This window comes from Equus asinus, chromosome 2 (assembly GCF_041296235.1).
Source record: "Equus asinus isolate D_3611 breed Donkey chromosome 2, EquAss-T2T_v2, whole genome shotgun sequence".
Classification (NCBI taxonomy): domain Eukaryota; kingdom Metazoa; phylum Chordata; class Mammalia; order Perissodactyla; family Equidae; genus Equus; species Equus asinus.
The window spans coordinates 147,073,352-147,089,334 of record NC_091791.1 but is presented as its reverse complement, the minus strand read 5'-3'; the positions used below and the strand labels follow the sequence as shown (position 1 = coordinate 147,089,334).

General features: G+C 43.2%; 1 protein-coding gene across 1 annotated transcript in view; it reads left to right on the top strand.

Annotated features, from left to right (window-relative positions):
• The first annotated feature begins 12,287 nt into the window (after positions 1–12,287).
• The window catches only part of SLC27A2 (solute carrier family 27 member 2), a 46,836-nt gene continuing 43,140 nt past the window's right edge, over positions 12,288–15,983 (top strand). The window contains exon 1 of the mRNA XM_014852666.3: positions 12,288–13,472. Coding sequence (XP_014708152.3) covers positions 12,995–13,472 — 478 coding nt within the window. The 5' untranslated portion in view covers positions 12,288–12,994. The remainder of the gene's footprint in view (positions 13,473–15,983) is intronic.

Here is a 15,983-nt window from a genome sequence, read left to right as displayed (position 1 = left end):
ACTCTGAACAGAAATAGAAACAAACTAACCTAAGCATGATCACATCAATAATATCACTACCTGGAAAAAGAAAACCATTCCAAGTAATTTTTTAATGCAAAACTCCTTTCCAAACATTTTCCACCATCAGGGGATGTTCTGAGCATACTAAGAACTGCAAGGAAACCTGGGACTTAACCTGGTAGGTCTGTTGTTGGCAGTGGTATCAGCATGGTGATTCTGAAATGATTTTTGTGTGTATTTTAGAGTGCCAAACAAATAAATATACTGATGTTGTTGGGAACCGGTTTTCTCACTATGGGAGATTTTTTTTTTAAGATTTAGAATAGGAGAAGAAGCAGCAAACCCTATGGCGTTAGATTGGGGAATTAGAGGCTTCAGTACAAATTCATAGCTTTAAAAAGTATGTATTTCCTAACTTTGTCCATTGAAAGAGCCTAGAAGCAATGACTCCTCTGTAGCGAGGAGTAAACATTGTACCCTGATCTCAGAGTCTAAATACCACAGTGCAACAGAAGGAGGCAGCGTCCCATGAAAAATGGATGATCCCAAGGCTAAGTCAGGGAAAGTACAAGCTGATCCTGGAACATACTCTTCTTCCAGAACATAGGAACATGCTCAAAGGTTGCTGGGGACAGCAAAAGGACACAGGAGCCAGCCAAGACAAGTGAACAGAAAAATATTATAACACGTTGAACTTTTTAAAAATTCAGGAGTCTATACCCATCCTTAAAAAGAGAGGGAAAGAAAAAGGAAGGATTCCAATGAATGCACATGGAAGGAATGGTAGAAATAGAAAATCGTGATTTTAGAATCACCATAGGAATAATAGACTCAGGAAAGAATCATCAAAGGTTGCTAACTATAATTCAGTGAAAAGTTGGAGCATCAAAGAATAATTACACAATGCGAAAGTGTCGCTCCACAGAATATGTGTTAACTGAAAAGAAAAATACACCTTTACAATGAATCTGGCAGTTAGCACTTTGACTAAGAGATCAAACAATATGAGCAATAATGGGATTAACAGGTAGCAGGCGCCTCTTGATATGAGTCACTGAGAAGGATACAACCTGAATTCTGCTGTCTTCCTGCCAAAACTGCATGGCCTGAGTCTAGTCTTGAGAAAACATCTGATAAACCCAAATTAAAGAACATTCCACAAAATAACTGGCCTGAACTCCAAAAATGTCAATGTCATGAAAGACCAAAAAATGCTGGGGAACTGTTCTTGATTAAAGGAGACAAAAGAAACAGATAATTAAATACAGTGTATAATCCTTGATTGGCTCTTGGATGATTAAAAAATGCTATAAAATACATTACTGAAATAATTGAGGAAATCTGATCAAGGACTCATATTAATAATAATATTAAATAAAATATTAGATAATAGAATTATATCAATTTTAAATTTCCCAAGTGTTATGTCTATTGTAGGTAGATTAGAGAATGCTCTTGTTTTTTAAATGGTACATGCTGAAGTATTTAGGAATAAAATGTCACAATGTCTACAACTCTCTCTCAAATGTTTCAACATGATCTCATCAATAAATATTTTGGTGTGTATCTCAAAAATATATGAACTCTTTTAAAAAAATAACACTATGACATGCTGTTTTTAAAGCTTCCCTGATAATTTTATTGTCCAGCTATGGATCAATGCTGCAGAGAGAGTGAGTAGAACTAATCTCGGAGGTCAAATCTGATGATTTGGTGATGGCAGCTTAGAGCACTGTGTTAAGAACAATTCTGATACATGCTTAGACTCAGTCGGACAGAACGCCATGATTGATTGGCTAGGTCTGCCAGGGTGCCCAGAAGATCCCTATATATTGTCTGGGTCATGTCATAAGCATGAAACAGGGTAGACATGAGAAAGCAAGCTACAAGCCAGAAGATAAAAAGCAGTTCCTAGCATCGCTAGTGGAGTCTGAACTGATCTTAGATAGCTGACCTCTTCCCTCTCAAAGAAATCAGAGCCAGACCTATTTTCCTGGTTATCATAATTAACATTATGATGAAACAAAAGGCAAGTGTGTAGGGGTATATGTGTATGTGCATTTAATTTTGAAGAACTCTGATCATAACAGGGACTCTCCTACTGAGTAGGACCCACCTACTCAGGTGGGTGGGAAACAGCTGTAGAGAGGAGTCCTTTAGAGTAACAGTCACTGAAAAAAAAAAGCATGAGCAGATAGGAAATATCAGCAGAGATGGAAACTATAAGAAAGAGTCCAATGGAAATGCTAGAAATAAAAAACACAATACCAGAAATGAAGAACTATTTAGATAAGCTTATCACAGCTGAGGAAAAAAAACTCAGTGAAAAAGTGAATAAAAAACAGTGCATCCAGAAACTGTTGGACAATATCAAGGGATACAACATATGAATAACTGGAGTCATAGAGCCGGAAGAGAGAGAAACTAGGAAAGAAGAAATATTTGAAGAAATAATGACCAAAAAGTTTTCCAAAATTGTGAAAAAGACATCAAACCATAGATCCAGAAGTTCACAGAACCCCAAACAGAGGATAAATTAAACACACAAACCCCTACTCTAACCACCGAAAACCAAAGATAAAGAGAAAATGTTGAAGATAGCCAGAAAAAATAAATTAAATACAAAGAAACAAAGAATTACAGCAATCAGAAACTATACAAGCCAGACAACAATAGACTGACATCTTGAAAGTACCAAAAGAATAAAACTCTCATGCCAAAATGTTTCACCCAGTGAAAATACCATTCAAAAATGACATTTAGGGGCTGGCCCCGTGGCTGAGTGGTTAAGTTCACGCGCTCCGCTGCAGGTGGCCCAGTGTTTCGTTGGTTCGAATCCTGGGCACGGACATGGCACTCCTCATCAAACCACGCTGAGGCAGCGCCCCACATGCCACAACTAGAAGAACCCACAACAAAGAATATACAACTATGTACCGGGGGGCTTTTGGGAGAAAAAGGAAAAAAATAAAATCTTAAAAAAAATTTTTTTTAAAAATGAAGTTTAAATAGAGACTTTTTCAGAAAAACAAAAGCTGGAAGAATTCATGGCCAGGAGATACACAGTTCTTGAATTGTTAGAGGAAGTTTTCAGACAGGACTATGACACCAGACAAAAACTTGAATCTACACAAATAATCTTGCCACCTAAGTAAGCACTAATTTATGACACTATAATTTGTTAGTGAGTAGAAGTTAGTTATCCATTATTGCTGTATGTAGTAGAGAGATGTAACGTAATGGAGACGTCACAACCTGAAATAAACAGGAAAGATAAGAAAAGCTAATTAGTGTGCTTTAACCATGCCTATAATCCAATTAAGGGTAAATTGCCAAGTCTCTACTAGTGAGTACCTTATGTACCGTGACATGTTTTTGAATCAACAAACTCCGCCCTCCTCCTGCGTCCTGCCTCCATGCAGCCCGAGGAATACACACAGCTGATTGGACCAGGACTGTGCACCTGACTCAACCGCAGTACTCTATAGGCTGGAGCACAGCCTATGGCTATTCGTTTTAAGAATTCTATACCATCATGTACGTGGGTGATTTGTTTGGGCTACCAGATTTGTTATCTCATGAACATGAGCTAGAAAATTTGGAGTATAACTGAGCCAGAAGGGAGCCAAAGCTGAAAGTCATGCAGAGAGAAGGAGGCAATCACATGCCATCAGGCAACAGAAGACATCATTAAGCAGAATCCACGCAGCGCGAAGGGAGACGGGGGAACGACTTACAAAAGTGAGGGTGAAACTCATGGCAGGGGGTACAAAACAGTGACAGATAAAAGTTGAATCACCATCATGATGAATGATCAACAAGTTTTAAGTTCTGGGGTCAAAAGAGGACTCTAGACTGCATGGGAGACTTCAGATTCCCAGATGAGAATTTTTACACTCCTTGAAGCCTGTTACATAAGGTTTCTTATTGTTCCAACGAAATTAGTGGAACTTACTTCAGAGCTTTGTACTTTTTTCTCCTTCATCAACTGCTGGACTTTTTGGTCTACTGAGCATCCCAGTCTTGCAGTAAGAATCCTAGTTTATTTGAAACATAATGTGGCTTAGTATATTCATTGACTGTGACAAATTAGCACAAACTCGTAGGCTTAGAACAATAGAAATTTATTCTCTCACAGTTTTGGAGGACAGAAGTCTAAAATCAAGGTGTTGGCAGGATTGGTTCCTTCTGGAGGCTCTGGGACAGAGTCCACTCCAGGCCTCTCTCCTAGCCTCTAGTGGCTGCCGGCAGTCTTTAGCCTTCCTTGGCTCGTAGAGGCAACGCTCCAATCTGTCCCCATCTCCACACTGCCTTCTCTTCTGTGTATCTTCTCCCCTTCTTTTCTCTTCTAAGGACCTCTGTCATTGGATTTGGGGGCCACCCTAATCCAGAGTGATCTCATCTCGAGATCCTTAACTTAATTACATCTGAAAGATCCTTTTTTCCAAAAAAGATCACTTCACTGATTCAGGGTGTAGATAGTTTTGGGGGGAGGGGGCAGCATCTTTCAACCCACAGCACTTTGTGTACCAGTGCCTAACTAGGAATCAGAAAACTTGGGTTATAGTCCCTGCTCCGCAATTTACCTGCTGTGTGTGACCTTCAGCATGTTGGTTAATCTCCCTGAATCTTAATTTACTCATCTGGGAATGAGAAAATAATAATTAACCTGCCCTACATGCTTCACTGCGAAGTGGCATGCACCCAGTACACTTTAAATAAATGCTCAATGAAGAAATTAATAAATGAGTGACTGAAAAAAAGAATTCATCTGGAGGTGCTCAGTACGCCACATCAAATCAGATCTAGAACTCAGGAGAGAAGGTAGGGCTGAATATTTAGACTTGGGACTTCTCAGCATCAATGGGAATAGAGGAGGCTGCCTAGAGAGAAGAGGGTTGAAGACATAACCCTAAGAAATTTTTAAACTTAAGAAGTAGAAAGAAGGGGCCGGCCCCGTGGCCGAGGTTAAGTTCGTGTGCTTGCTTCAGTGGCCCAGGGTTTCACTGGTTCAGATCCTGGGCGCGGACATGGCAGCACTCATCAGGCCATGCTGAGGTGGTATCCCAAAGAGCACAACCAGAGGCACTCACAACTAGAATATACAACTGTGTATTGGGGGACTTTGGGGAGAAGGAGAAGAAAATAAAAGAAGACCAGCGAGATATATTACTCAGGTGCCAATCTTTAAGAGAAAAAAAAAAAAGAAGTGGGAAGAATAAGATATTATAAGAGAAGGAAAAACAGAGGCAAAGTGGATAAGGAGTAAAGAATTAATCGACACATTCAGGGGTGGAGAAGGTGCACTGTGACTGGGGGCAGAAGTTGTGGATTGCGGTGCGATGTCAAAAGAGGAGAAAGAGGGTTGTTGAACAAGTAGAAACCAAATTTTGTGAAGCACACATGTTAGCACTACAGGCAACAATCATTTCACTAGGAGTTTTCCCTAAGTTAGAATTCAACACCAAATCAAAGCCATTCTGATCAGAACTAATGAGAGCAAACACCTTTTTGTCAAAATGTATTCTGTCTTGACTGTGTATTTAGCAAGTACAACTAGTATGCCCAAAAAAGGGGGGCCCTGCTCCTTCATGTCTAATACCAACAACTAATTGTTCCCAGACTCGCTTTCATTCTCCAAAAGAAGGGCCAATCTCAGCAGATACCATCCCCTCCAAACTCTTACAATTTCCCTCTCTGAATACCCACACATCTTTTACATCTCTACCCAAATGCCACTATGCTAAGCATTCAACAGAGTACCGACCACTCACATTTCTAGAAACGTGTTTGAAATGGAAAGATATTCCCTGCTTGTAGTTAAAATGTCCATGCTTCCTAAAGCAATCTACAGATCCAATGCAATCCCTATCAAAGTCCCAACAGCATTTTTCACAGAAATAGAACAAAGAATCCTAAAATGTATATGAAACAACAAAAGACCTCAAACAGCCAAAGCAATACTGAGAAAAAAGAACAAAGCTGGGGGTATCACACTCCCTGATTTCAAAGTAATACTGCAAAGCTATAGTAACCAAAACAGCATGGTACCAGCAGCAAAACGGACACACAGATCAATGGAATAGAACTGAGAGCCCAAAAAGAAACCCACACATCTATGGACAGCTAATTTTCAACAAAGGAGACAAAAGCATACAATGAAGAAAGGAAAATCTCTTCAATAAATGGTGTGGGAAAAATTGGACAGCCACATGCAAAAAAATGAAAGTAGGCCATTATCTTACACTATACACAAAAATTAATTCAAAATGGATTAAAGACTTGAACATAAGACCTGAAATCATAAAACTCCTAGAAGAAAACATAGGCAGTACGCTCTTTGACATTAGGCTTAGCAGTATCTTTCTGAATATCTTGTCTCCTCAGGCAAGGGAAACAAAAGAAAAAATAAACAAATGGGACTACATCAAACTAAAAGGCCTCTTCATGGCAAAGGGAATCATCAACAAAACAAGACAACCTACTAATTGGGAGAAGATATTTGTAAATCATATATCCGATAAGGGGTTAATATCTGAAATATAACAAAAAAAAAAAAACCCAATTAAAAAATGGGCAGAGGATATGAACAGACATTTTCCCAAAGAAGACATACAGATGGCCAACAGGCACATGAAAAGATGTTCTACATCACTAATTATTAGGGAAATGCAAATCAAAACTACAATGAGATATCACCTCACACTCGTCAGAATGGCTATAAGTAACAAGACAAGAAATAACAAGCGTTGGAGAGGATGTAGAGAAAAGGGAACACTCAGGCACTGTTGGTGGGAATGCAAACTGGTGCAGCCACTGTGGAAAACAGTACGCAGATTCCTCAAAAAATTAAAAAGAGAACTATCATATGACCCAACTGTTCCACCTATGGGTATTTATCCAAAGAACAAAAAAACACTAATTTGAAAAGATACATGCAGCCTTACGTTCATTGCAGCATTACTCACAATAGCCAAGACTTGGAAACAACCTAAGTGCCAATCAACAGACAAATGGATAAAGAAGATGTGGTGTATATATATACAATGGAATACTACTCAGCCATAAAAAAGATGAAATCTTGCCATGCGCAACAATATGGATGGACCTTGAGGGTATTATGTTAAGCAAAATAAGTCAGAAAGAGAAAGCCAAATATCATATGATTCCACTCATGTGGAAAATTAAAAAACAACGAAAAAACAAACATGTAGACACAAGAATAGATTGGTGGTTACCAGAGGGGAAGCGAGGAGGGAGGAGGGCAAAACGGGTAAAAGGGCATATTTGTACGATGACGGATGGGAACTAGACTTTTGGTGGTAAAAATGATGTAGTCTACACAGAAGTCGAGATATAACGATGTACGCCTGAAATTTATATAAACCAATGGTACTTCAATTACAAAAATTAAATAAATAAAAAAGAATAAATAAATAAATAAAATGAATGTGATTGACTCACAGCAGACAATAGAGTTGGACATGAACTTTCCTATAAACCACTGAAGGAATCAGTCATGTAAAGTTCCTATTTGTAGTCAGTAACATCACAAAAGCAGCAGGTTTCATAACCTACATATTTTTGTTAACAATAGTCCCGATGCATTAGGAGCCTCAAGGCCTACAAAATTAACACAGGGCACTGCGAGAGCTCAGGTAACTTAACCTACAGGTACTCAGCCTATACGTGACAGACGAGGACTTGAACCTGGGTCTTCTGACCTCAAGTCTCGTGCTCTTTCCCATCACTTCATCCCAGGAAGTTGAATTCTAGTTGGGAAGGCAAAATTATCAGGCATGAAACAGTAAAGAGCCAACTATATGGTAGGTTTATAAGGTCAGTACAAGGGATAGAGCCACATGGGCTGGAGGATTTAAAAGATAACGATTTTGGAACACTTTTTTCACATGAGATCTACGTGGAAGTCCAATATGTAAAATAGATATATATGGAGCTGCTCTGATTGGAGCTGGGGTAGGATCCCAGAGCCCTTCTCCTCCCACGCTGTGCAAGGAATTCTCGGTGCCTCCTCAGAAGACCTGGGGCTCTGCTGAGCAGTGTGGAAACCACTGGGGCTAAGTCAGTGGTTCTCCAAGTGTGGTCCCTGGACCAGCAGCATCAACATTGTCTGGTAACTTCTTAGAAATGTGAATTCTTTCGCCTCACTAAAGACTTATTGAATTGGAAATTCTTAGCAAAAATAAGTGGGGCTTAGCAAGCTGTGTTTTAACGTGTTCTCTGAGTGATTCTGATGCCTGTGAAATTTAAGAACCAGTGGGCTACTTCACCTCCATTAAGTAGGAGGAGAGAGCATCTACACTTTAAAAGAACATTTGAGGTTGGGATTGGGGACTTTGAAGGGAGTAGGGAACTGTCACCGGGAGGCCGTCTCTAAGACATCAGCAGAGATGGATGCATGGAGGTGAAGCAGCAGGGAAGTCCTGACCCAGGCTGAAGCTGTCAGCATGCACTGCAGTACTCACTCCTGCGATGTCCCAGAATAGGACAGAAGAAAGAGGGCATTTGAGGTAACCCAGCATTCTGGGTAGAAAGTTTAAGGAAAAGAGGAGTCTAGGAGACTGCTTTGAAGTGACTGGCCATGGAGGGACAAGACTCTTGATGAAGGAAACAAGTATGCTCTGTGGACGTGGCGGCACGGGGGACGCGGGGATCAAGCAGGTCCACTGAGGGTAAGGAAGTGGAGCGGCTCCATGTTTCAGATGTCAGTGCTGAAACGATCCTAAATTCTATCAACGCCCAAGACGTGGGTGTGCTTCCTGCTTCACTGTTCAATTTATATTTCCAAATGGACAAACTTGTATAGAAATAATTTCTATATGATAGAATAAACCAAATTTAAGTTGTATTTTCTGCATTCAAAAATATTTTAATTTCTATCTTTTTCATATCTTGGTCTAATGTTGTCTTCAGCCTTTCTTGAAAAGGATTATATTTTCCTTTTTGTGTGTACTTTTATGTATTTTTCTCTTTTTTGTATATTTCTGTGGTAAAGTACACATAACATAAAAGTAAATATTTTAACCATTTATAAGTGTACAGTTCAGTTATACTTCCTTTTTACTGAGATAATAATGAAAATAGACTGTAGTTGGTTGGAGGGAAGCTGCATTTACTCAAAAAATTTTAAAGTTGATACTTTGGGTTTCTAACTTTGTTTTGAAATGCTACTGGACCGAGAAATCCAGAAATCTACGAACCACTGCCTTAGTGGAGAGGTGGGATGTGCAGAGTTCAGGGTGGAAATAGGCAAGAATAAAGCCCTAGAGAGAGGAATGTGCGGGGCATTTTTAGGAGGGTGTACACTAGACTTGCTATAGCAAAGTGTTCTTGAAAAGGAGTAGTTGGAATTAAGTTTTGGCCAATTTTTAAATACTTAGTGCCTAATGGATGTTCTGCTCATAGTAGAAATTAAATAAATATTTGTTGGTTGAGTGTAGTGAATGTTCAACTCAGATTCAGAAGAGCCAGAAAATAAAGTTTGAAGTTCAAACTTGACCAGAGCTCCCCAGCAAATATTCCGAGGATGGGTAAGCACTGGGCTAAGCTAGCAAGCCCCTCCCCCATCAAAGGAGCCAGGCAGGACCCAGGGCATCCGATCAGCTCCAGCCCAGAGGTATTCCAGTGTGCTGTACAAATAGTGACAATTGTCTATCGAGGCCAAGACTTCCACAGGAGACTATTAGGCTGGCGGCAGAGCACCATGTGGAGCCCAGGTGACCCTGAGTAATGGGCTCACTCTGCTCGCTGTGGTCTGAGCCAATTAATCACAAAGAGCTAGGAATCAAGAAAGGTAAGTTTTAATTCAATTAGCTGGCATAATCAGGAAGATGTCTCAAAAAAACCATCTTCCAGGATTACAGAATCTTAAGGCAATTATATAGAGAAAACGGACAGTAAGGAGAGGGTCCAGGGATGTTGGTCTCCAGGCATCACATTGTTCCACTCTTCTGTCAGCTGTGATGGATAACCTTGTAGGTGTGTTTCCCACCTGTGGTCAGACTATTCCTGGAGAGAAACCCACAGAACAAAGTTTTAATTTATTAAGCTATCAGGGAGTACATACTATAAGCAGAGGCCATAAATCAGGAGGGCACGTGAATTTCTTAGAGTATGTACAGAGCAGCAAGTAGTCACACAGAAGAGAAGCTGGGGCCATTTAGCACAGCAAAATGGCCTCAGTTTTGCTCACTTACACACGTTCAAAGCTAGAATCATTGGGAAGAAGAGTTCCAAGATGATAGACAGATAGATAGCAAATATTTGCTAATTGCCTCCCCAAATTCATTTCTTCTCCCCCACCTCTCCCTCTCACTTTTTAATAATACCTTGATATTTTCCACAATATGGTGTTGGTGGGATTGACCATACCCCAGCTCCAAGGGTGAGCCCTGATTGGCTTAAACTAATCAGCACTTCTCTTCTCCCAGCCCACAAAGATTGGTTCAGGGATGGGCACGTAATCCAGTCAGAGATTTCTTTTCTTTTCTATTCTTTTATTTCCTTTTCTTTTGTTTTTTTTTTTTTTAAAGATTTTTTATTTTTTCCTTTTTCTCCCCAAAGCCCCCTGGTACATAGTTGTGTATTCTTCGTTGTGGGTTCTTCTAGTTGTGGCATGTGGGACGCTGCCTCAGCGTGGTCTGATGAGCAGTGCCATGTCCGGGCCCAGGATTCGAACTAACGAAACACTGGGCCACCTGCAGCGGAGCGCGCGAACTTAACCACTCGGCCACGGGGCCAGCCCCTCTTTTGTTTTTTTAATGAGGACTCGTAAGAAAAAAGTTCTTATATTTCTGTCTGAAGTTGACACAGAAAGCATGGAACCCTAAGGTGTTGGCAGCCATCTTTGGATCACGTCTGTAGAGCCTATTACAGGAGATGGGAGGAGGTGGAGCAGAGAAGCGGTGAAAGGGAAACTGGGCCCAGGTCCCAATGCTTAGGCCACAGACGAGGGCTGCCGTGAAGCCTATACTATCCCTGGGCTCTGCAATTTCCGCATAAGTCAGTTTGGGTCTTCTCTTTCACTTGCCACTGAAAACTGCTGATGCACCAGGCTAAAGTGATCATCAGAATAAGGAAGAAGAAAGTGGGCATTTGTGGTAAGCTAGCACTCTAGAGAGGAGCTGTTTAAGGAAAAAAACAAGAGGGATCTAGGAGCCTTTTGAAGTGACTAGCCGTAAAGGGATGGGGGTGGCATTGGATGGACAGGGAGGGCTGGCTCTGAGCTTCAACATGAAAGAAGACGTGCACATCAGATGATTTCTGTCCTGACCTGTACTTTGATCAACACTACAGCCTTCTCCTCGGGGATAACAAAGGCCCCCACCTCCTCCCTAGGGAAATGATGCAACCAGTCATTAGATGGTAGCTGGAGCAGCCATGAGAGTCAGGAAACGGGAAAGGGTTGCTTTAGCAGTTCCCAGGGATAAAAAGAGGGGGCTAAAAAATGGGGGAGGGGGAGATTGTAAAAGGAAAAAAAAAATGCAGAGGGAAAAAGAAGACATAGATAGAAACCTAGCAAATAGGAGGGCAGCATAACCTGGTTGCTGAGAGGACCCTGGGATCAAACAGGCACAGTTCCAAAACCCACGCATCACTGACTAGCTATCTTAACTCATCTCTCTAAGCGTCCCTTTCCTGTCTGCAAATAAGCCACTCTTAGATGACTGTGAGGCTCCAAAAATATAATACAGGGAAGCCCCTAGCAGAATGTCTTGCAGGAGTAGGCATTCATTACTTGTGGTTATCTCATAAGAATAAGATGGATGAATGCAGGACAGGAGAGAAAGTAAAACTGCTTTACTTAGCTCCTGACCCTCAGTAGCAAGCAGCAAGTATTCACTCTGCATAGAAACAGAGGGGAACTAAGGGAAATTAAAAGAAAGGGTCACATTAAAATGGCTTTCAAGAAACGCCAATCATGTTTAATTTCCTCTGTTGTACTATTCTCTGACAGAGGCGCTTAGTAAATGCGTGTTGAATTGGGCTGACAATACTTGAGAATTGCCAACATACAAGGGGAAAAAGATCACTTAGAATAGAGTATTAAAACAAATCAAAATATCGCCAGTTTGATTTCAGGTGGCAGTGTGGCGCTACTTCTCGCCAAATCTGGGCTAGCTGGGCAGGGGGCGCTAGCACGTCCTGTCCTCACTGTCTGCCCGGGAGCTGGGATGAGCTGGAGACGACAATCACTGGCGCTTTTGTTCCACCTTGAAATCCTTGCCACAGGAGACCGCCTGGCAATTGGGCTGGGGTTGAGCAGGCTACGCAAATCTGAGAAACAAAGAGAGACCAGGCGGAAAGCTCCTGGGACCAGGAAAGAGAGATGGATGGGATTCTGATTTGGCAGTGGCAGCTGGTACCCACTACTAATAAATAATAGGACTGTCCAGCATTTATAAGGCACTTTATTGATACTAACAATAAGTCATCTCTATGAAGTACTCTACTAGTGGCAGCAATAAATAGCCATAGCTCTACACCTGCACTATCTCCTTCAGTCTTATCATCATCCGCTAAGTCCGTCTTATTATCACTATTTTGATAAGGAAACTGTGGCTCCGAGGGGTAAAGTCCTTCGGTCACGACAGAGAGGAGTCCAGACTTGACCCCAGACCTCCAGACTCAGGCAGAGCGGTGGCCAAGCTGCCAGGGAGCCTCAGAGGCGCCTTCCCCGCCGAGGGAGGACCGCAGGGGCCCGCCGGACGCGCAGGTGACTGCACCCCCACGAGGGGGCGGGCTCAGCCGGTCGGTCCCGCCCGGAATCCCCGGCACCCACACACCACTCCACCTGTCCGAGAGCCCGCGGTGGTGCTGGCAGTCCAGGCGCTCCGCCGTCGCCCCAGCCTCGCCCTGCGCCCCTGTGCAGCCCGCCCGCCGTCCGCCCAGAGTGCCCCTCGCCGCCGCCGCGCTGCACGCCCAGAGTGCGCCCTCTGCCCTCGCGGGGACAGGGGGCCCCGCCACCGTCATGCTGCCCGCCATCTACACGGCCCTGGCGGGGCTGCTGCTCCTGCCGCTGCTAGTGAACCTCTGCTGCCCCTACCTCTTCCAGGACCTGGGCTACTTCCTGCGGGTGGCCGGCGTGGCCCGGCGGGCGCGCAGCTGCGAGCGGCGCCGACCGGTGCGCACCATCCTGCATGGCTTCCTGGAGAAGGTGCGCCAGACCCCGCACAAGCCTTTCGTGCTCTTCCGCGACGAGACGTTCACCTACGCTCAGGTGGACCGGCGCAGCAACCAGGTGGCGCGGGCACTGCACGACCACGTCGGCCTGCGCCAGGGCGACTGCGTGGCGATCTTCATGGGCAATGAACCGACCTACTTGTGGCTGTGGCTGGGGCTGATCAAGCTAGGCTGTCCCATGGCGTGCCTCAACTACAACATCCGCGCCAAGTCCCTGTTGCACTGTTTCCAGTGCTGCGGAGCGAAGGTCCTGCTGGTCTCGCCAGGTGAGCCTGGGGACTGCCCCGCCCTGGTACTGGGCTCCTCCGCACCTTCATGAACCTGCCACAGCGTGGTATAGGGGTTGGAGAGGGAGATTCAGATCGGAACTGGAGAGGTAGGGAGAGGGGATGACAACCCTTCCTCGAAACGCTAATTATCGATTAGAACGGCCTGCTGTGGAAGCTGACCGTGCCAGGCACTATACTAAGCACTATCCATATAGTGGTGCTTTTAATCTTCACAGTAGGTAGGGTTTACTATCAGACTTTGTAGATGAGACTATTGAGGCCAGAGAGGTGAATTCTCACTGCAGAGAAAAGCTGACCTCACCTGATCCCCAAGGAGAAGACTTTGGGGAATCTGCCGCAGTGCCCTTGTGAACTCCCACTGCATCTACAGCAGTAGTGCCGTTTGGTTCTGTTGTTACTTCCTGCCACATTTCAACCGAGACCTGAAATGGTAACTTCATGCTAACTTCATAGTGACCAGGCCAGGAAGAAACTGAGACCCTGTTACCTACAGGGCTGCTGGTTTTCTCCTCCCAGAAGTCTTGTCTCTGTGCTTGAGTAAGGACCAGGGGTTGCTTCTCAGGCTATCATAGAGAGGAGGCCTAACCAGGTGTGGCTGAAAGACATGGAGCCATAGGCAGCCAGGAAGCCTCACCTTTCTGGAATGGCTTTCTGTGCCAGGCTCTACGCTGGATACTTTAATTACTCTGAGAGATAATATACTATTACCCCCTGTTATACAGTTAAGGAAACTGAGGCTTAAAATTCCAACCTGGGTCTGTCCAACTTCAAAACCCATGGCTTTCCCTCCGTCGTGCTGCCTGCCTCTTCGTGGATGTAAAGTGTTAGAGCTGGAAGGGATCTAGCATCCATTTGCTCTCCCCCTTCATTTCATAGCTGAGGCCAGCTAAGCAGTCGGCCTAGTGTCACAGAACAATGAGGTGTCTGTTCACTTATAGGAAACATACATACTTGTTTCACACGGCGTAAAATAAATAATCCAAAAAATGAAGGCTTTGTATAGAAGTTTAAAAGCAAGGGGATAATTTTAAAGGTAGCCACGTTATTTGAAGGGGGTGGTGTTTTCAAGAAAATTCTCAACAATTTCTAGCTACCTGGGAAAAGAGACAACTTCACTACTGAGTAACTGGAAGACTCTTTCAAATCTATTTACCAGTTAATTCAGAGGGACGTCATTAGCACGATGATCTTTGTACCACTTCAGGTGGGATTTAACTACTGTTTACCTGCATGGTACCCCAGCCCCCCTGTGAGGGAGGTCAAGGACTGGGAGTTTTATTGATAAAGAAGTCTGGGTTTAAATAACTAATAGACTTTGGTTTTGTAATCAAGTCAGAAATACAACTGGATAGCTCCTTTCCCACCCAGGCCAACAGTCCTCTGCCATTTGAGTGTGATGTTAGGTCAGTTATGTGGAGGGTATAATGAAATTCTGACGTTCAGATCAAATGTGAACCACACTTTCCCGTGGACGTCCGGCCCTCTCTGGCAGTAAACTGACCTTTGAGAGAGGCCGTGCATTTGAAAAACATTCAGTTATTCCACGTCACTCAGAGACCATTGGACACCATACAGGATTACACTCTGACCTGAAACAGTTCCTGCCAAGAGAGTAACAGAGTCCAAAGTCGCATGCTTGGTAAATGCGCCCATGTGTAAATGTGTTGAATGGACTGATTCTTAGAATTCTTTAAAGTTGGAAGGGAGCTTAGAAATATTCTAATCCTATAATCCTCTAACTTTAATGAGTGTGTGATATCTCAATAAAAAGTTTAGAAAAGAAATTTCAAGGAATGTAAAAATCACCTGAGAATCTTGTTTTAAGAAACAGATTCCTGAGCCCCATCCTCAAAAAACACTGATTCAATAAGACTGTGGTGGGGCCCAGGAATGTGTATTTTCATAACAAGCCCCACCCCCAGAGGATTTTGAAGCAAATGGTCTGAGGACTAGGCTTTGAGAAACAATCAGCCTAGTTTCCACTTGTTTTATAGTCGAGCAAACAAAGGCTCAGAGGGGTGATATCAGTTGCCTAGGGTCACATGGCTAGTTAGCAACACAGAACTGGGGATAGAACCTGAGTTTTTTTCTCACGTCCAGAGTACTTTTTATTTATTACACCATCTGAACGTGGTACATAAAGATGAGAAGCTTTAGAAATATTGGAGGGGTGGAAATTCAACTGGGTTTGATTCTGTACTTTGAATTTCAGCCTTAGGGCTATGGTCTTAATAAGAGAGCTTGAGTTCCAACTGTCTGTGAAATTCTGGAGTGCGCGTGAAGGACCAGCACAGTGGCGTTGATCATAAGCATTGATCCAGTTGTCCTGAATTGGGGGACTCTTCATAAAGCTTAACAGAGCTCAACCCTCTCAGAAATGTCAGTACCCAATTATTCCTTCAGAATGTACTTACAGAAAGTCAGAGATTCACAAAGACTTCTCTGAATCAAACAGAAGCACTGGTCTCCCAGAGAATATGATTTACT